Below are 18,265 nucleotides of genomic sequence, written 5' to 3'. Positions count from 1 at the left end.
ATACAAAATAAACATATATAAAAAAAAATGATATCTAAGTTTTTTTTAATGATTTATAGCCACCTTTAAATCAATGACACTATGACTATAAAATATCCAGTCTAAAAAAAAATAGGTAATTTTCCGTTAGAAATGCAGCTGCAACTGCACTTTGAAAAGCTCTGGCATCTATATTAAGAAACCAATCCTCATAACATGAGTAAGAAGATTATATTTATAGTAAAATAAACTATCGGTTACCGAAATCAGTTATACAAAACTGGCGATAAAGAATAGAATAGGATAAAAACAAGTAAAAAACGTAAAAAAAACATTTTTGCTCTGGAGGATTTTGTCGATTTAAAATTGGTAAGCCAGTGTTATTGGTAAGTCTGATAGGCGTTCTTAATGACAAACTTCAAAATTCACATTTTATACCACAAATACGAATTTGATCCAAAACACCCCACTGGAGTAAGATTAGTGATTAGTAGGTTCAGTGTTCGGTGTTCTCGGCAACAACACAAAAACAAGGGGTTAATGATCCATAAATTCCACTAATTTCTATAAGTTTGTTTGAAGAGTGTTTGTTTTAGTTTTTATGTTTTTAACATTTAGTTTATTAATCCTCCACAAAGGTGAAATAAACATTTGTAGCAGCCTGCGTCTTAGCATCGAATATCCAATCCAATAGAAGTAAGTAGTCTCCAGATGGCAGTGGAACTGGAATTCGAAGTTCATAGAAATCGCTCAGCCGTCTGCAAGCCCTAAAAAAATACAAATGGCTTATATTTGGATCAAATGTTTATCAAAATGCGATCTCACCACATAGGGACAGGTATGATTGAGCGTGGATATTTCTTTGATCATATTATGTATGATAATAGCGACAGGATTATTTCTTTTTCTCATAAATTCGCAGGCATCTAATTTAAAATCAACCAGAAATGGCTTATAGCCACTGGCCTTCTTCATAAACTTTGCTCTGACGAAAATGTTATTAGCTGGCTCCAGAACGGTTGCATTTATATTTAAGCTGGTTTTGTTGCGGGAATGGGCTTTCAGTCGGCAATAATGGAAAACGACCCACGATTCGTTATAAGACTTGCAGACTACATTGGTCATTTTAACGAAGTACGAGTCCTGACAAAAGATGATTTTTAGTACTTCGCACATAAAAAATTAGGACATCTTACACTGCAGACCAGAAAAGCAACAGTAATAAAAGCTCCAAAGAACAACTTTGAATCCATGTCTGCTAGGTCGAAGTCTCAGTTCAATACTAAATTTTAATGTTTGTTGCATAACCTTAATTAAACTATAGTCATGATCTGTTTTTTGTTCACCTAACGATTAATTAAGTAGGCAATGTCCGAGTATTGGCAAAAATGTTAATGGATTGGAATCGATTAAGCACATGTCATTAAAATTGTAATATCACATCAAGTCATTTAAAATATAAAAAAAAAAATTTTGTTTTTTATAAGAATTTGTAGCACATGACGAATACACACCAAATAAAATTTTTAATACAAAATAAAAAAAAAAATGATAGCTTGATGGTGAGCCAAAATTCATATTTTATACCACAATTAGGAATTTTAAAAGTAAGGGGTTAATGATCCAAAACACCCCACTGGAGTTAGAGTGATTGCTAAGTTCAGTTCTCGGTGTTCTTTGCAAGAACACAAAAAAAAGGGTTTATGATCCATAAATTCCACCAAATTTAATAAGTTTAGAGACGGGTCTTTGTTTTAGTTTTTATGCTTTTAACATTTCGTTTATTAATCCTCCACAAAGGTGAAATAAACATTTGTAGCGAACTGCGCCTTAGCATCGAATATCCAGTCCCCTAAAAGTAGGTACTCTCCAGTTGGCAATGGAACGGGAATTCGGATATCATAGAAATCGCTCACCGTCTGCAAGCCCTAAAAAATAATATGAATAGCTAATATTTGGATCAGGTATTTATAAAAATGAGATCTCACCACATAGGGACAGGTATGGTTCACCGTGGACACATCCTTAATCATTTTATATATGATCTTGATGACGGGATTATTTCTATTTCTCATGAATTCGCAGGCATCTATTGTTAGATCAATCAGAAATGGCTTATAGCCATTGGCCTTCTTCATTAGCTTGACTTTAACAAAAATGTTATTAGCTGGCTCCAGAAAGGTTGCATTTATATTTAAGCTGGTTTTGTTGCGGGAATGGGCCTTCAGTCGGCAATACTGAATAACGACCCACGATTCATTGTAAGACTTGCAGACTGCATTAGTCATTTTAACAAAGTACGTTTCCTAACAGAGATAACGTTTAGTATTGCATTATAATTTTTTTTAAAATCTTAGTTATCTTACACTGCAGACCAGAAATGCAACACTGATGAATGCTCCAAGTAGGAAAAGTTTTGAATCCATGACTGTTTGGTCGGAATCACAACTCAATTCTAAATGTTAACATTTGTTGCATAATAAAATAAAGAACAAATTGATTAGGATTCACCTAATGATTTATTAAATATGCAATATCCAATTATTGGGGAAAATGTTGACTAATCTGAATCAATTTAGCACATTACACTGGACTACAAAATAAAAATAAAAAATATTCAATCCCAAATAATAATTTAAATTGAAAAAAATATATATCATCAGTAACAAAGGTTAGAATTATAACTTTTTTAATAAAAAAAATTGTTCCAACATAGTGATATGATAAAACGCTAACCCGTCAGATAATATAATAGTCTTTATTATGAATACTTTTAGATATCAACTGGGATTGTTACTCTAAAAATTATTACAAATCGTTTGTTTGGGTGTGGTTTTTGATTTAGTGACATAATCATTTTGACGTTAATGACAATATGATGTTCTGCTAATGATCTGACAAAGGTTGTAAAAACAATTTATTTAAAACATACCAATCCGATTGTTTTTTTTTTATTTTTTAACCACGTTTAAGGTAGAAGAAGTTAGAAGGGGCAACAATAGAATGCTTTTTGTTTTTTTAATCTGTATAATTTTAATTGTTTTTTATTATTTCCATTCATTAGTTTTTCATTAGGTTTTCAACAGATCCTCCACAAATGTGAAATAAACATTTGTAGCGAACTGTGGCTTACCATCAAATATCCAGTCTAATAAAAGTAGGTAGTCACCAGTTGGTAAAACAAAAGGCAATTCAATATGATGAAAATCGCTTACCATCTGCAAGCCCTGAAAAAAAACCACAGTGTTTTGAAAATAATTAGTTTGATCATTAATTGGCGATCTCACCACATAGGGACAGGTATGATTAACCGTGGACAAGTGCTTGAACAAGTTCCAGACTATTTTGGCAAAGGGTTGATTTCGCTTTCTCATAAATTCGCAGGCATCGATGGTGTAATCAAACAAAAATGGCTTATAGCCACTGGCCTTCTTCATCATCTTCATTTTGAGAAATATATTGTTGGCTGGCTCTATAAATGTAGCATTTATATTCAAGCTAGTCTTGTTCCTGGAATATGCCTTAAGGCGGCAATAATGAACGACAACCCACGATATGTTGTACGACTTGCAGACTGCGTTTGTCATTTAACAAAGGGAGCCTCCTAAAAATATATGAAATTATTTTTTACGAGTAGACTTTGTCACTACTGTCTATGTTTCTTACACTACAGACTAGAAAAGCAACTAGCACCGAAGCTCCGAAAATGATAATCACACGATTCATGACTATGGACACCAGTAAAAGACTGCCGATATGCTGAACATTTTTGCGGACTTATTGCCTCGTTAACGAATGATATGAACATTTATAGTGTTAATTTTAGCCTTAGCTTATTAGCTAAAAATTTCAATTGGTAAAAATACCATATTTTAGTTTTTACACCCTATGAATATCTAAAAATTGGTCAGTTGTAATTTTGTAAATTTGTATTTTTTGTATTTTGTAAAAAGGGTTCTGATATGATTTTGTCTACGCTTGAAATATAACATTAAGTTTTTCTGAGCCTTACTTATTATTTGTTTTTTTTATTTATATATAATTTTTAATTAATGGGTATTATGGTCTCATATATTTCACATTACAGTTACACAAGATTTTACTACTTAATGACCACCAATTTATATCAAGCAAAAGGGTGAAAAATGCTTCCATTAGAGAGAGAAAATAATTTTCAGAATGACAATTAAATAAATTCTCAATGTTGCAATTAAACATGCGATCTAGATCGCACCAGTAAAAATTATGTAATCTATATAAAACTATGATGACTTTTTAATGTTTTTGGGGGGTAAAAAATGATCATTAAGTTCGGTAAAAACCCCAGCACCCTTTAATTGTTAGTTTAGTTTCCATTCCAAAGCAGACCGATCGAGTTTTCAGAGCAGTTTAATCATACATTTCACACCTCAAAGAAGTCAATATTTTTGGATTTTGAGTTCTAAAGCGAGCTACCTACATGTTGCCATAGTCAAAATGAACCCGTGCAAGCCCAAAGAAGTCGGTGCCGATGGATTGTTCGAGCGAAAGCGCTTCCATCGACATCCCGTGGTGATTTCGGCCAAGCGTTTTGCGGCAATCCAGGGAAGATCGCGCCAGGATGAGAAACACGCCCAATTGGAGGCCGTGGAGGAGGAGCGCAGGTACCGGCAGTACCTGAAAGATGGCAACGACCTGCTGTGCAGCCTGTTCACCGATCCCAATGTGCCCCAAGTCCACAAGTCGGCCAGGGCCAAGGGCAAGGAGGCACTGACGGTGGTCAAGGAGGTGACCACCAAGTTGATGGACGAGCGACGCCGCAAGCAGCGTATCATGCGGGCCAATCTTCTGCTGGATCAACTGAAGCCCGGACCGCGAGCCCTGCACCAGGCCCTTCTCCTCAGCGAGATGATCCACCAGAGGCAGTACAACGAGGGCCTGAACGAGGAGATCGCCCAGGCAGCTCGTGCCCAGGAGCGGGCCGACGAGGAGCTGTGTCCTGCGGCCCTAGTGCCCTTCGGTCATGCCACCGAGGAGGAGGAGGTGGCCCGGCAGCAGGAGCTGAATGCGGCCTTATGCCAAGTGCATGCGCGAGGACATCGCGGCGCGGGAGAAGATCAGGGAGGCCGAGCGGGAGGAGAGGATCTTCGAGGTGCAGGTGGACCGGGCGCAGTACAAGTGCCTGCAGGACAAGGAGGAGCAGGCGCTCAAGGAGAGGAAGGCCCGCAAAGTCGAATTCTACCGCAAGGCCCATCGGGATGCTATCCAGGAAAAGGCCGAGATTGCAGAGCGTGAGTACTTTCGAAATGTTGGCTTTAGATACACTTATAAAAAATGGGGCAGTTAAAATATATATTTTATTTTATATTTTATTTTTAGCTCTTATAAAAAATTATAATATTATTAAGTCCGTATTTAATTGAATTATTGAATTTTAAAATACTTGAGTCAAATCGAAAAATATTTAATTAAACAGGTTTTCTAATCGTTTCAAGTATTTAGATATTTATTTAAGTAAATAGGAAAAAAAATTTTAAAGATATTTAAATCCACTCCGAAATTCAAATTTAATTTTGAAAGAAGTGTACTATTTCGTTTTTTAAAATAACTAAAAACCACAATGGATAAAAATTAAAGCCAAAAATATTTAAATTATAAAATGCTTGGACTAGGATTACATATTTGAACTATGTTAAAATCAAATACTCATTAATACTGTATTAGTGTATTTATTTCGTCAAAATTTAAAAAAAGAGGACTTACAATTTTAACTTTTGAAACTAAGGCTTACATTTTTTACTATATTTTAAGTGTAGTATTATTATAATTATTAATGCCTTCACCCAGAAAACATCATTTCTTAGTTGTGTGTCTTTTGATTTTCGTCATGGTTTCATAAATAAATGAACGCTTATTACCTTTCATCACCCAAAACAACATATTTTCTTAATTTTATGTTTCTTAACTCAAAAACTAATATGGAATGTTGTTTATTAATAAAAGTAAACTCTTATTATTACCTCCTACCCCGCAGACGAGCGTATTTGCGATGCCATCGACGACCGTCGCAACTGCGTGTACATCGTGGCCAGTCGCAACCTGGACACTCGCTACGGCAGCCATGTGAAGAAGCTGCGTCAGAAGCGCATCCAGGAGCGGGAGGATCGGGCTCTGGTGGTCAGCCAGGCGCAGCAGGAGCGGCAGAGGAAGCTGGAGGAGCGGCAGGCGAAGGCGGAGGATCGCTACTCATTCGAGACGCAGGTGGACGAGAACCGGCGCCAGTGCGAGCGTGAGATGCTGGCCCGGGAGCGCCGGAGGTACCAGCTGGTGGAGCGGCAGCAGGAGGCGGAGAAGCTGCGACGCCAGCAGGAGCTGCAGCGCTTCCATGTGGCGCGTCGCCTCAAGAACGCCGAGGCGAATCGCCACTTCGAGGCCTCGCAGAAGCGCAAGCGGGACCAGGTGAAGGAGGAGCTGCGCACCGTGCTCTTTGGCCAGCGGCAGGAGTTCCTCGAGAAGCGTCGCGCCGAGCTGATGAACCTGGCGGCCTGCAACGAGGATCCCTACCTCGAGGACGACAAAAAGTTCTTCGAGCAGGCCGTGCAGATCATGGAGGAGTCGCGCCGCGTGGGTCGCCCACTATACCCCATAGCCACGGCCGTGGAGCGGTACGAGCGGCAGAACCAGCTGGACATGCGACCGGAGGGCAGGATGGTGAAGCGCAGCCGGCTGAGGGACTACTGCTGGCCGGGCTACTACTCCAAGGCGGAGCTGGCCTACCGCAAGTACGAGCAGCGGGAGATGTGCCGCGAGCAGCAGGTGGCCGATCGCCACCAGATCTACTGCAACTCGGTGAAGATCAAGAAGCTGGCCGAGGTGGAGAAGCCCTACACGCCGTGCGTGGCCTCGTGTCCCATCAATTGCTTCCATCGCCGCGGAATGCCGGCCACGGATAGCCGGGATTCCTTTGACTACGCCCGTCATGTTTGCTACACGGATCCCCCCACCATAGGTGCCTGTCCCGGTCCCATGCAGGTCATACACAACGATCCGCTGGACAATCGCCGGCGGATCAGCGGGGAGTCCATCAAACTGCCACCCATGCCGGAGATTGAAAAGAGGGAGCCGAGTGCCTTTAAAAAGGTTGCACAAAGGGTTATGGGCTCCCTGAATGAACCCAAACTGCAGCCCGTTGTCAAGGAGACAGTGACCAGCTTGAGAGCTCCTCCGCCAGCTACTATTCCGGCAATAAGAACATCCAAGCTGGCCAAGCCATCATCACCACCTATACCAGAAAAACCCCTGCCCAAATCCCAGCCACCCAGAATAAATCGCGGTTCCAGGAAGGCCAGTTCATTGGTGAAACGTCCACCAACAGGCAATGATAGGCCAGCACCAGTGCCCAATCCCCAGGGAACCTGGGGCTCTGGATCGTTGCAGCCCAATGCCATCAAGAAGAAATCCAAGTAACGAAGACATTGTTTAACCAAAATTTACGTTTCAAGAACTTATTGCATTGATGTTGTCCGTTTGCAAAGAATAAATATGGAGCAAAAAAATAGAGGGTCAGACAGCAAAGGAAATGACGTTAATGGTTTTTTAAAAGCACTTAAACTTGGCCCACAAGTCCTCTTCCCTTTCCCCACTTTTCCATTTCCACTTCCACTTGCCTTTCGCCCATTTGCCATTTTGCCATTTGTCCAAGGGGTTTCTAACCCTTTCCCGTGACACTTGGAACGCATTACGCGCTTTCTTTGGCACAGCATCTCCGGCGGAAAGTGGCCATCTTCATAAATTCCAATTAATGCGTGGCCAAAGTTATTGGGTTACCCTGCCATCCTGCCATCCTGCCATCCTGCCATCCTGCCATCCTCCATCCGCCTCCAACTTCATCTTCATCAATTTGGCGAGTGACTGAGTGACATCCATTTTTGTTTTCATTTAGCTTATTACCGGGCAGACATGTCCGGCGTTTGGCCCGCAGTAACTTAATTTGAACCAGGCTAACCAGTCTAACCAGTCTAACCAGGCTGATGAACCCCAATTCCGGCCTGGCCGGCCAATCTCATCAGGATAATTACGGTGGTCCTCTTTCCCAGTGGGCTAATCAGCCGGCGTTTGGGACCTTGCAGTTGGCTTTGTGACTCGGTGACTTGGTCAACCGACCGCTCAGCTCCAAATTAACGGAACCGGAGCCTTTGCCAAGTTTTAAGAAAGTTTGCCTGCCGCCTGCCAAAGTTAACCAATTTGGTGCCATTAACCATAAATTGCTGAATCGCTTAGCTCAGGCTGGGCTCATCATGGAATGTCTAAAAATTACTTCAACTGCTTAAAAGTCGGGATAAAGAGTGGAAAAAAAAGATGAGCAACACTAACGATTTAAAATTGAGCTACAAGCCACAATGGCTTTTAATTTGAATGGTAATCAGCACTAGGGATTAGGAAACGCTGCTTGACATCTAAAATTTAATAACAGCAATGTCTGTGAACAATTAATGAAATAGCGCGAAAATTTCTTTACTTTTTAAACTTTCAAATTTTTTAAAAACTTTGGTTGGCTGTTCCCCATAAATAAATTAAATAAAATATTAATATATATAAAACAATACGATAGAATTTGTATTTTGGTTTCTTTTTTTTTTTGCGTCCAATGTTTTAATCACCTCAAAATTAAATTTGTCTTAACTTTAGACAAGTTGGATTTATGTTTGTACATTCAAGTTATTCTTTAAAACCTTTTTTTCAAAAGAACACTTTGACTAGCCTTTTTGAATATCATTAAACCATAGCTAAATGCAATGTTTATTACTCAAGTATATTTACTAAAGTAAATAAATGAAATAAACTACAAGTATCTTTTTTAAAATCAAAACATAATAAAATAAATAAAAAAAAAAAGCAACCAAGCAAACAAAAAGGTGGGGCTTTAAATTTAAACAATATTCGTAAAGTTAATCAGCCTTAAACAAGCTTTCGAAATGTTTGCGATTTTATTTTGTATATATTTTTGTATTACCTTTCTCATTCATAAAATTGAAATTGCAAGGGCGTTGTTCGAATGCATATATTGTTTGCCCGGCGAAGGGAGTCGAAATATTTTCGAAAGCCAGCAAACAATAATATTTCTTCGGGAAAACAACTTTCTGAAAATTGGTTGTCGGCGCTGGGATGGCGGATAGAAATTGCGGAGCCTGTGGCGATACAATCATATATTCGGCCACTCTTGAAAACACATTTCGCCCGGGGCTCTGGATAACGACACAAAAGAAATGAAAACGCCATCCTGCAGCAAAGTTCACAATCGAATGAAAGTGCGTTGTTTACTACTACCTGTACATTCGGATTTGTTTATCCAAGCAGAACTAAGGCTACAAAACGTGTGCCGTCTGGAATTGGGTAAATATTAAAAATAAAACAGGGATTCGCCATGAATAAATGATGGCGGGCAAAGGAGCAACAAGTGAAATGCCATCAGCAGACAATAAGAAAACACATTCTCAGCTCAATTGTAATGTAAAACAAAACGCTTACTTCCTCTTAAAAAGCTTCCTCCTTTCACATTTTCCCCGCCTTCCCTCGCTTTCCCTTGCTTTTCCTCGCTTGCCATACTCATTATACGGTCTGCCAGTTTAAAACTCAATAAAAGTGCAGTATGAAAGATTACTTAATGAAATTAAGTGTGAAAAGTGCGAGAACTGTGAGAGATGGCGAAAAGGAGAAAGGCTGAGAATGCTTGTCGGCACCATTCTCTGCTCGACAGGGAAAAGGCGTAGAGTGGCGCGGAAAGTGGAAAGTGGAAAGCGGAAAGTGGGAAGCGGAAAACTGAAAGCGGCCAGGCGGCAGTAAATAATAATAAAGGCATGACTTATTGGAGAGGCCAGTGGAACACAGAAGCTGACTCCTTGCAGTGCTCACAGGACTCTCAGGACTCGCAGGACTCAAGTCCTCAGCTCTGCGTAATTCCCGTTATCGGCTTAGCAGGTTGTGCTGGCAAGTGGATTTTGATTGCGCAATCCAGCGTACACAAGTCACACAGAGATAAAATATAAAATTTCTACTATCTCTGGCAATTTTCTTCATCTTCATAAAATCAAGTTTATGTACTCCAAGAAAATTGTGTTAAAAAAATATGAGTTCTGTTTAATAATAACATTTCAGAGCAAGAAAAAGTAGTAGTAATTTCGATCTAAGTCTGAGAAATTAAGTTTTATGTTTATTTAAATACATCTATACAGCTCTATATAACAAAAAAGTATTAGAATCTCTTTTATTTAAATAAAATGTGTAATAAAAAGCTAAAAACCTTAACCAACGCTTAAAATTACCTTGAGTTCAAGCAAAACTTCAACTAGAAAACGGCAATACAAAATTAAAATTTTTTTTTTGTGTTTCCAATATTTATTAGTATGGGTTCTAATTTCTTTCAGTGCAAAATATTAAGCTCTAAGCGGATGAATAGGCCGCTTAAAGTTGCTTCAGTTCCTAAAAGCCCAGGTCTATGAGCTCCATTAACGACAAGACTTCTTAAGTTTGCTACTTATTCAAGTGGTTGATATGGCCAGCTATAAACGATCTGTATTTGATTAGTGGGTGTATATATGTACGCCTATTGGTGCATAATATCTGGCTATATCAAGGCACTGATAAGGAATTCGTTTAATTGCAAGAAAAAGACATCCATGCCTTAAAGTGCTACATTAAATCCCATTGAATCGTCGCCAAGGTGGACACGAGGCCTGGGAATTGTCCAATGCTCCAAAGGTAGACTGGCTGAGCGAGGGTCCTGAATTCTTGGGCTCTTCCTCAGGCGTTTGTGATGGATTGAGGGCCTTCTGATGCAACTGAAAGCCATAGAGACTGCAAAAAGGGTGGATAATATAGCCCAAATACAAAACTATATGGGTTTAGCACTCACCGGGCCACATACTTATCCTTGGGTGGCTGGGGTCTCTTGTTCGGCAGCTGCATGAAGAACATGTGCGGAAAACTGGTCCCGAACATGGCTCCATCCAGCAGAGCACAACGGGTGCGGGGATGGAAGATGTCTTGGCAGCGCGGACAGTAGACCTTCACATGGCTCTGACAGCTCAGGTCGGACAGGCCGACGGGCAGGGTCTTCTGCCCCTTACAGTAGACCCTCGGACACGAACCGAAGTCGCCCCGCTCGTACTTCAGGCACATATCCTCCACGCCGCGCGTGGTGAGGATATAACGAGCGTGGATCAGGCCATAGAGCTGCTCCGCATCGGAGGTGTCCACGGTGCCCCAGTCCTCGTTGTCGAATTGCGGGTCCAATATCAAGTCAAAGGCTTGGCTGAAGTTCCCCACCAACGTCTCCAGACCCGTCAAATTGAATTTATCCTCTAGATAATCCAACGGCACACGGCACAGAAACTCGTTGCCCTGGAGGCCAAGAAACCAACTGATCCAGCTGCCTTCTCCCATCATGCTGTTGCTGAAACGCAAAATAGAATGGGTTATTTTAAATGTGTAAAAATACACAACTGGAGAAAGTAATAATACTTACGAGCCCGACATGTTGGCTAAACTAATGAGTTTTAATTAAAGGAGTCAAATGGATTTTTCAATGACATCTAAAGTCAAGGCCTTCTTTTCTTTTTTATATTTCATTCGATTGTTTTGGAAAAGATTTAGTTAAAGCCAAATTAAACTTAATTAAACTTAACTTAATATTAAATCAATCTTAATATAAATCTGTGTATTGTACATGCATTGTATTTAATAAAATGGTATTATTTTTAATTTAAATATGAACTTTACAATTTTGTATTCGATATCTAGATATTTATATTTATTTTTTTTTATTTTTGTATCAGTGTTGACTTTTTAGTGTTGTCAAATTTTTAATGTAAAATCTAAGGGCCTTAAGATTGTCCAATTCCTGAAATTTCACATGTTTTTTAGGGGAAAAGCTGGAAAAAGGCTTTCACAAATAAAAAAATAAGCAGTTATTGATACACCACTCCTATATTATCAGTCAATCATTCTTTGGTCCCTTTAAAATAAATAGTGTGCCTGGAAAAAGCTGTCACATTGACATCTGTTTGTCAGCGGTGACTAGAAGTCTCTGATAATTCATTCCCTTAAAATTCATTTTAAAAAAATATAATAATAAATAAATAAAATCATGGCAGCAGTAAGTCTTCTGAATCCCAAGGCTGAAATCGCGCGAGCTGCCGAGGCTCTGGCCATAAACACAGCTGGAGCCATGGGCCTGCAGAAACTCATGGCCTCCAATCTGGGTCCAAAGGGCACCACCAAGATGCTCGTCTCGCCGGCAGGGGACATCAAGATCACCAAGGATGGCAACGTGCTGCTCCACGAGATGAACATTCGCCATCCCACGGCCAACATGATCGCTAGGGCAAGCACAGCCCAGGACGATTCGCTGGGAGATGGCACCACGTCCACGGTGCTCCTGATTGGTGAGCTGCTCAAACAAGCCGAGTTACTCATCCCAGAGGGACTGCATCCTCGTTTGCTGGTGGAGGGCATTATGTGGGCCAAGAAACGGGCCCTGGAGGTACTGGAATCCCTAAAGATTCCCACTGCCATTGAAAGAGAAGCCTTAATTCCTGTGGCCAGAACCAGTTTGAGAACCAAACTTGAACCTGGTTTGGCCGACATGATCACCGATATCTGCGTGGATGCTGTTCTGGCTATTCGTGGTGATGGCAGGGATCTGCTAGATCTCAACATGATAGAAATAATGGAAATGCTGCAGCACACCGGACTGGAAACTCAGCTTGTTCAAGGTCTAGTTCTCGATCATGGCGGTCGTCATGTGAATATGCCGAAGATCCTGCAGGATGCCTTTATTCTCACCTGCAATGTCTCCTTGGAAATGCAGAAAACCTCTGTGAACTCAGGGTTCTACTACAAAACCGCCGAAGAGGTGTATAAATGTGTGACCGAGGAACATCGCTTTATAGATCTCCGTCTTGCCAAGATCGTAGAACTAAAGAAGCAAGTCTGCGCGGGCAACCAAAATGGATTTGTGGTCATCACTCAGAAAGGCATCGATGTGCCCTCCTTGGAGTCACTGGCCAAAGAGGGAATTCTGGGCCTAAGACGTGCCAAAAGCAGGAACATGGAGCGTTTGGTCAGAGCCTGCGGAGGAGAGGCTTTGCAATCCCTGGAGGATTTGAGGGAGGAGCATCTGGGCTTTGCCGGATTGGTTCGCGAGGAGGAGTTGGGCGAAACAAAGTACACTTTCGTGGAGCACTGCCGCAATCCCACTTCAGTGACAATCTTGATTCGCGGTCAAGCCCGTCACCAGATTGCAGCCATCAAAGATGCCATCCACGATGGTCTACATGCCGTTCAGAATGCCATCCAGGATGAGTGTGTGGTTCCAGGTGCCGGAGCCTTCGAACTGAGGGCCCATAAGGAACTGCTAAAGGTCAAAAACTGTGTCAAGGGAAAGGCCCAACTGGGTGTCCAACTTTTTGCCGAGGCTTTGCTGGTCATACCCAAGACATTGGCTACAAACAGTGGCTTTGATGTGCCGGACACCATGGTCAAGCTGACTGACGCCCAGCGGGAGACGGAGGAGTTCGTAGGACTCGACCTGGCAACGGGGGAACCCATGGACCCATCATCCGCAGGCATCCTTGACAACTTCTGTGTGAGGCGACACATCCTGGACTCCAGCTCCATTATTGCCGGCCAACTTCTGCTCACCGATGAAATAATGCAGGCCGGCATGACCTCTTTGAAGGGTTAAGCCTTGGCTTAAGCCGTGAGGGTTCCTTAATAAAAGCACACACCTTTAACCCACGAAGGCCCACTTTTGATTGAAGTACTCAATTTCAGGAATAGGGGGGTAAACTTTTGACGGCCACTATGACAGCCCAGGGAACACAAAGTTCAAGAGGAACAGGATATCCTAAGTTCCATTTAACAGCTTGCAAAAAACTGAGCTTGTACTCAAAAAAATATTAAAGAGGTTTTAGTTTATAAAATAAAATATTAATGATGTCATGTAAAATATCCATTGGTTAAAAATATATTATATAATGAATAAAATAATATGTCAGACACCTTTATAAATTATTTTAAAAAATAAATACTCTTCTAACCAAAAATTATTGATGGTTTTTAGCATATGCTTTTATATCTTCAACATTAATTATCCTTTTCGTCTTTGGCTAAATAAGACTTCCCATATATATTAGATTACGCCTGAAGTCAAAAGTATTGATGATCTCTCATACTTCCATATTTCCATTCCCCTAAATTAGTTTTTCTGAGCCAAGTTATTTTAATATTGAACAAAAATGTTTTTAAATTAAATAAGATTTCTATATGCGATGTCAAACTCGGTTATTTTTCGATAGTCAATTCCCATCCAAGTATTTTCTAGACAGAATAAACCTTTGGCCGTCAAAGGCAAATCAAATCCAAGCCTGGACAAATATTTTCTGCATGTGTGCGCGCATTTCTCTTATTTTTTCCTCTACAAATTCAATTCCCATTTTCACTTAAAACTTTTTAACTTGGTTGGCCTGAAAAGAGAGGCGGACGCGCCTTCGTCTGGAGATATAAAGTAAACAAATACGCCCTCGAGACAAATTAAGTGATTTGGTCCGCTTTACACATTTTTCCTGCTGATTACTTTTCCCCCATCTCCCGGGTCAAAATTGAATTGCTCGAGAAGCTAAGGATATCAACGTTTGATTGGTCTTGAAAGGGCGATGAATTTGACCCAGGGCCATGTCCGAAAATTAACCAACACGGGGGGTCTTCCGATTGGCCTCCGCTTCCGCCTCCAATTCCGTGCGAACTGTTCGCACAATATCGGCCAGCATTTGGCGATCAATCATACGCAGTGGCTGCTTGTACTTCAGCACCGCCACGTCCATTTGGTTGTGATTCAGCGAGGACACGCTCATCAGAGTGCGGACTATGTGCTTGATGGCCGCGGGCTCATCGACGGAGGCCAGAATCTCGTCCGCGTGCTTCTCCATATAGTCGCGGACCGGCTGGCCGGACCGCCCGGTGCTGCTGGCCCTCCACTCGTGGAAGGTGCCCGAGGGCTCGGTCTGAAACAGGTGCGGAGTGCCGTCCTCGTCGAAGCCCCCAACCAAACAGGACACTCCGAACGGACGCCTCCCGTTGCTCTGCGTGTAATTCTGCTTTAGCTGGGCTATGAAGCTGCGAAATGGAAAAGAGCGAACAGAAACGGAAAATTAATCTCTGGCTCACACAGTTGAAAATTATAAGGTCTGTAAATAAATGAAATAGAAAAGCTATTATTTTATCTTGTTTTTTTAAGCAGGCAATATCACTTTTAATTAACCAGGGCAAACCCAAATAAAAATAATTCTATTCAATAGTTCTAATGGACAAACTATATACTATATTTAAATAGAACAACATTCTCTTGGACGCAGATTTTAAAAGCTAGTTGCATAAAAGTTTTTTTTTCACAACTGTAGTAAGTAAAGAGCCTTTTTAACATATTCCCGAATTATATATATTAGTTGTCTTAAGCAACAAATTTTTTATATATAAAATTATATTCAACTATGACAGGTGCCTTTAAAAATATTTATAAAAATACTCATCGATTTTAAAATAGGATAACATTCTCTTGGACGTAGGTTTTTAAAGACAGTTTTATAAAAATTTATTTTTACAACTGTAAAAAGTAAGGTACCGTTTGAATATATTCCTAAATTATACGATTACATACAATTTCATATTATAAAACAAATTTGTTGAATATAAAATATTTTCTCAGAAGCAAATAGGTTTGAATTTTAGATCGGACTTCTCACAAGTTCGTTCCTGCCAGTGTAGTAAGTATAGTCACAGCGAAAGATGATTTTTGCTCACCGGGTTATGTACTCAACGCTCACGAGCTTCTCGAAATTCAAGCGGTGGGACTGGGACTCCACCTGGGCGCGACTCACCAGGATGCGTGCATCCGCCGTAAGCCCCGCAAAAGTCATTACCACGTGGTCGTCGAGCATGCAAATCTTGCGCACCATTCGCTCCTCCTGCAAATCGCCCACGGACCTTTTCTCCACGCCCAGCACTATGGCGTTGTTGGTACACAGACCCATCTTTTTGGTGGGTTTTGAGCAGATTAAGCAGTGGTCAATGCCAGACGACAAAGACTTACCACCGTGGAACCCCTGCGAACGGCCTCCTGGGCATATTCCACCTGCAGCAGGTGGCCATCGGGTGAGTAAATGGTCACTGCGCGGTCATAGCGTTCGGCCATTTTACTTGGCTTAAATTATTTTAAATATTAAGAATGTAATAAAATGTATGTGCACGTTGTTTGGGAGCTGAAAATTGTGTAAGTGAGGGAAGAAGCATAGAACGTGTAAGTTTTTTTGTAAGGCAAAAAAAAAATTTTAAAATCAATATATAACATTTTGTTGTTGTTGTTTAATAATTTATAATTTATTTTATAATTTATAGATTTATTAAATATTAAAAATATTGGTTTTCATTTAATAATAAACAACTAAGCTATTGTATTTAAATCAAAGCATTGCCCACTAATTTTTATAATAATAATGATACAAAATGACCATTTAAAATATATGATTTTAATGATTTTCTATCATGTGGCTTCAAAATAAAATCTAAATTTAATAGCTTATTTAAATTCACTTAAAATTTTCATCAGGCGTTTTAGCAATTAAATGCCTTTAAAATTAATCATTTAATTCAATTTGCTGCAACAAAGGTAAATCTGCATAATTCAACTATAAGCGAATTAACAATTACCACACTGATCATATTATCGTTAACATAAATAATGAGGACAATTATAGCAAAACTGTTTCAGCAATAATAAGTGAATATTTCAATTTGTTTGGTTGACTATTCCGGCCAAGCCAATCCCAACACCTGATCCCATTTATAAAGGTCCTGAGTCCTTGGCAGCTGCTCTACAAAAGTCCTGTGGCTGAAATGCTGACAACAAAATCACAAAGTGCAACAAAAGCGCAAATCTCTGGCCAATGTAAACGTAATCGAAACAGCTTCATTTTGCTAATGTGCTTAGCCAACCGGGAAAAGCCTCGACTCCTGCGAGGTCCTTTTGCGACTCCTTTCTCCTGTGGACTCCTGATGCGGTGCTTAGTATGCCAGCAGCGAGCAGTCTGCCATAAATTTATATTTAACATTTTATGACAACCTTGTACCGAACGAGGAGTCCTGAATGTCCTGTATGTCCTGGAGCTGTGGCGCATACTTACCACGATTAAACACGTGCCAACCAAAAATAGCCAATCCCCAAAACAAACGTTTACTAAAAATGCTGCTGCCAAATAAATAAATTAAACTAAAAAAAGTCCATCTGCAAATAGAATTACAGAAATTTAATTATTTTCCCAAAAGACCAGGCATTTTGAATTTACACACGTTGTCGCCCCATTCAAAAGTTGCGCAAATATGTTTTTTTGCAATGATGGCAATGCATTTTATTTACTATTTTTTTTGGCATTGCCGCAGGCATAGTGCTAAATGAATGAATAAAGGCATTTATCAAGGCATACTAGCAAGCCGCAGAATATAAACATAGTGTGATTTGTGTTAACGTGTAATCTGCATTAAACTATGGGAAAACTGTTCTCATATTTGTCATTATTACTAATGTATTTATATGAATTATTGCATTTATTTATTTCTCATTTAATTAACTTGCTATTTTTTAAAATCGACTTAATATTATACGCAAACTTTAAGGAAACTGGTTATGGTTTTTAAAGAATTTCATAATTTTTAAAAGATTTCTTGGAAAACTAAAAGTAGTTTTTTCTATTACTTTAATAAAGTTTCCTTTTTATTTTAGTTTGCCTTTGTGTAAATTTAATAAATTCAATGTTTCCAATAACATGGTACACACTCTTCATGTCTTAAGTCCTCAATCAACAGTTAAGCCCTTGTCAAACTTGTTAATTAAATATGAATTTTCCAATGTTAAGAGCATGACTTCATTAGCACTCAACATAAAAAACACAGATGGTGAAAGGAAGATTTTGGCCTCCGGCAATGTGCGTAAATTAGGTATACGCCGTGTTTTCGGTGCGCGCCCCCGCCGTTTGGCATTTGATTAAGCACTTTTACCCCATAAATAGTGAGCATTGCCAATCGAAAAGGCTGCTTCACATTGAACCGGCAATTGCCCTTGAGACAAGCGAGAAGTGGAATGGAATTCGTTTTGGGGATTGGGCTTTTGGGGGTTTTGGGGGCTTGAGCCCGAGCAATAAGCGGAAAATGCGTAAAAGCGGGAAAGCGGGAAAGCAGAAGAGACAGGCACATAAAA

At 40.1% G+C, this 18,265-nt stretch overlaps 6 protein-coding genes across 6 annotated transcripts; 2 read left to right on the top strand and 4 right to left on the bottom strand.

Annotated features, from left to right (window-relative positions):
• Nucleotides 1–601: 601 nt before the first annotated feature.
• Nucleotides 602–1,232, bottom strand: LOC128254376 (uncharacterized). The gene is made up of 3 exons (XM_052983444.1): nucleotides 1,176–1,232; nucleotides 797–1,122; nucleotides 602–737 (listed from the first exon to the last, which is right to left on the bottom strand). Exons 1-3 carry the CDS (start codon nucleotides 1,230–1,232, stop codon nucleotides 602–604), a joined length of 519 nt encoding a protein of 172 aa, XP_052839404.1.
• A 531-nt stretch (nucleotides 1,233–1,763) lies between these two features.
• LOC128254370 (uncharacterized) lies at nucleotides 1,764–3,752 on the bottom strand. The gene is made up of 5 exons (XM_052983438.1): nucleotides 3,646–3,752; nucleotides 3,113–3,583; nucleotides 2,346–2,434; nucleotides 1,968–2,285; nucleotides 1,764–1,907 (listed from the first exon to the last, which is right to left on the bottom strand). Exons 2-5 carry the CDS (start codon nucleotides 3,564–3,566, stop codon nucleotides 1,764–1,766), a joined length of 1,005 nt encoding a protein of 334 aa, XP_052839398.1. The 5' UTR covers nucleotides 3,567–3,583; nucleotides 3,646–3,752.
• Nucleotides 3,753–4,323: 571 nt separating this feature from the next.
• On the top strand, nucleotides 4,324–7,516 carry LOC128254366 (trichohyalin). The gene is given in 3 exon segments (XM_052983434.1): nucleotides 4,324–5,025; nucleotides 5,027–5,249; nucleotides 5,993–7,516. Coding segments are annotated over 3 exon segments (2,226 nt in total). The 5' UTR covers nucleotides 4,324–4,455; the 3' UTR covers nucleotides 7,426–7,516.
• A 2,959-nt stretch (nucleotides 7,517–10,475) lies between these two features.
• Nucleotides 10,476–11,565, bottom strand: LOC128253910 (suppressor-of-stellate-like protein). Its single transcript, XM_052982616.1, has 3 exons — nucleotides 11,483–11,565; nucleotides 10,871–11,410; nucleotides 10,476–10,812 (listed from the first exon to the last, which is right to left on the bottom strand). Exons 1-3 carry the CDS (start codon nucleotides 11,491–11,493, stop codon nucleotides 10,653–10,655), a joined length of 711 nt encoding a protein of 236 aa, XP_052838576.1. The 5' UTR covers nucleotides 11,494–11,565; the 3' UTR covers nucleotides 10,476–10,652.
• Nucleotides 11,566–12,040: 475 nt separating this feature from the next.
• LOC128253760 (T-complex protein 1 subunit zeta-like) lies at nucleotides 12,041–13,931 on the top strand. Its single transcript, XM_052982429.1, has one exon. The coding sequence runs from the start codon at nucleotides 12,104–12,106 to the stop codon at nucleotides 13,700–13,702; it is 1,599 nt and encodes a 532-aa protein (XP_052838389.1). The 5' UTR covers nucleotides 12,041–12,103; the 3' UTR covers nucleotides 13,703–13,931.
• A 462-nt stretch (nucleotides 13,932–14,393) lies between these two features.
• Nucleotides 14,394–16,293, bottom strand: LOC128253813 (proteasome subunit alpha type-7-1B). Its single transcript, XM_052982493.1, has 3 exons — nucleotides 16,106–16,293; nucleotides 15,817–16,046; nucleotides 14,394–15,132 (listed from the first exon to the last, which is right to left on the bottom strand). The coding sequence occupies exons 1-3, from the start codon at nucleotides 16,205–16,207 to the stop codon at nucleotides 14,703–14,705; spliced, it is 762 nt and encodes a 253-aa protein (XP_052838453.1). The 5' UTR covers nucleotides 16,208–16,293; the 3' UTR covers nucleotides 14,394–14,702.
• Nucleotides 16,294–18,265: the final 1,972 nt, after the last annotated feature.

The sequence above is a fragment of the Drosophila gunungcola genome, assembly GCF_025200985.1.
Source record: "Drosophila gunungcola strain Sukarami chromosome 2R unlocalized genomic scaffold, Dgunungcola_SK_2 000004F, whole genome shotgun sequence".
NCBI classification, from domain to species: Eukaryota; Metazoa; Arthropoda; class Insecta; order Diptera; family Drosophilidae; genus Drosophila; species Drosophila gunungcola.
The sequence above is the reverse complement of the archived record's forward strand: the minus strand, read 5'-3'. Positions and strand labels throughout refer to the sequence as shown.

What these genes read in the sequence shown, in the direction of transcription:
- LOC128254376 (XM_052983444.1), bottom strand. Translation starts at nt 1,232, where the DNA reads ATGGATTCAAAGTTGTTCTTTGGAGCTTTTATTACTGTTGCTTTTCTG. An exon ending in TTGCTTTTCTGGTCTGCAGT is followed by an intron (nt 1,123 to 1,175) that starts GTAAGATGTCCT and finishes ATCTTTTGTCAG; the next exon opens with GACTCGTACTTCGTTAAAAT. An exon ending in TGTCCCTATGTGGTGAGATC is followed by an intron (nt 738 to 796) that starts GCATTTTGATAA and finishes TAGGGCTTGCAG; the next exon opens with ACGGCTGAGCGATTTCTATG.
- LOC128254370 (XM_052983438.1), bottom strand. Translation starts at nt 3,566, where the DNA reads ATGACAAACGCAGTCTGCAAGTCGTACAACATATCGTGGGTTGTCGTT. An exon ending in TTGCATTTCTGGTCTGCAGT is followed by an intron (nt 2,286 to 2,345) that starts GTAAGATAACTA and finishes TATCTCTGTTAG; the next exon opens with GAAACGTACTTTGTTAAAAT. An exon ending in ACCATACCTGTCCCTATGTG is followed by an intron (nt 1,908 to 1,967) that starts GTGAGATCTCAT and finishes ATTATTTTTTAG; the next exon opens with GGCTTGCAGACGGTGAGCGA.
- LOC128253910 (XM_052982616.1), bottom strand. An exon ending in AAGGATAAGTATGTGGCCCG is followed by an intron (nt 10,813 to 10,870) that starts GTGAGTGCTAAA and finishes CCCTTTTTGCAG; the next exon opens with TCTCTATGGCTTTCAGTTGC.
- LOC128253760 (XM_052982429.1), top strand. Translation starts at nt 12,104, where the DNA reads ATGGCAGCAGTAAGTCTTCTGAATCCCAAGGCTGAAATCGCGCGAGCT.
- LOC128253813 (XM_052982493.1), bottom strand. Translation starts at nt 16,207, where the DNA reads ATGGCCGAACGCTATGACCGCGCAGTGACCATTTACTCACCCGATGGC. An exon ending in TTCGCAGGGGTTCCACGGTG is followed by an intron (nt 16,047 to 16,105) that starts GTAAGTCTTTGT and finishes CCCACCAAAAAG; the next exon opens with ATGGGTCTGTGTACCAACAA. An exon ending in AGCGTTGAGTACATAACCCG is followed by an intron (nt 15,133 to 15,816) that starts GTGAGCAAAAAT and finishes TCCATTTCGCAG; the next exon opens with CTTCATAGCCCAGCTAAAGC.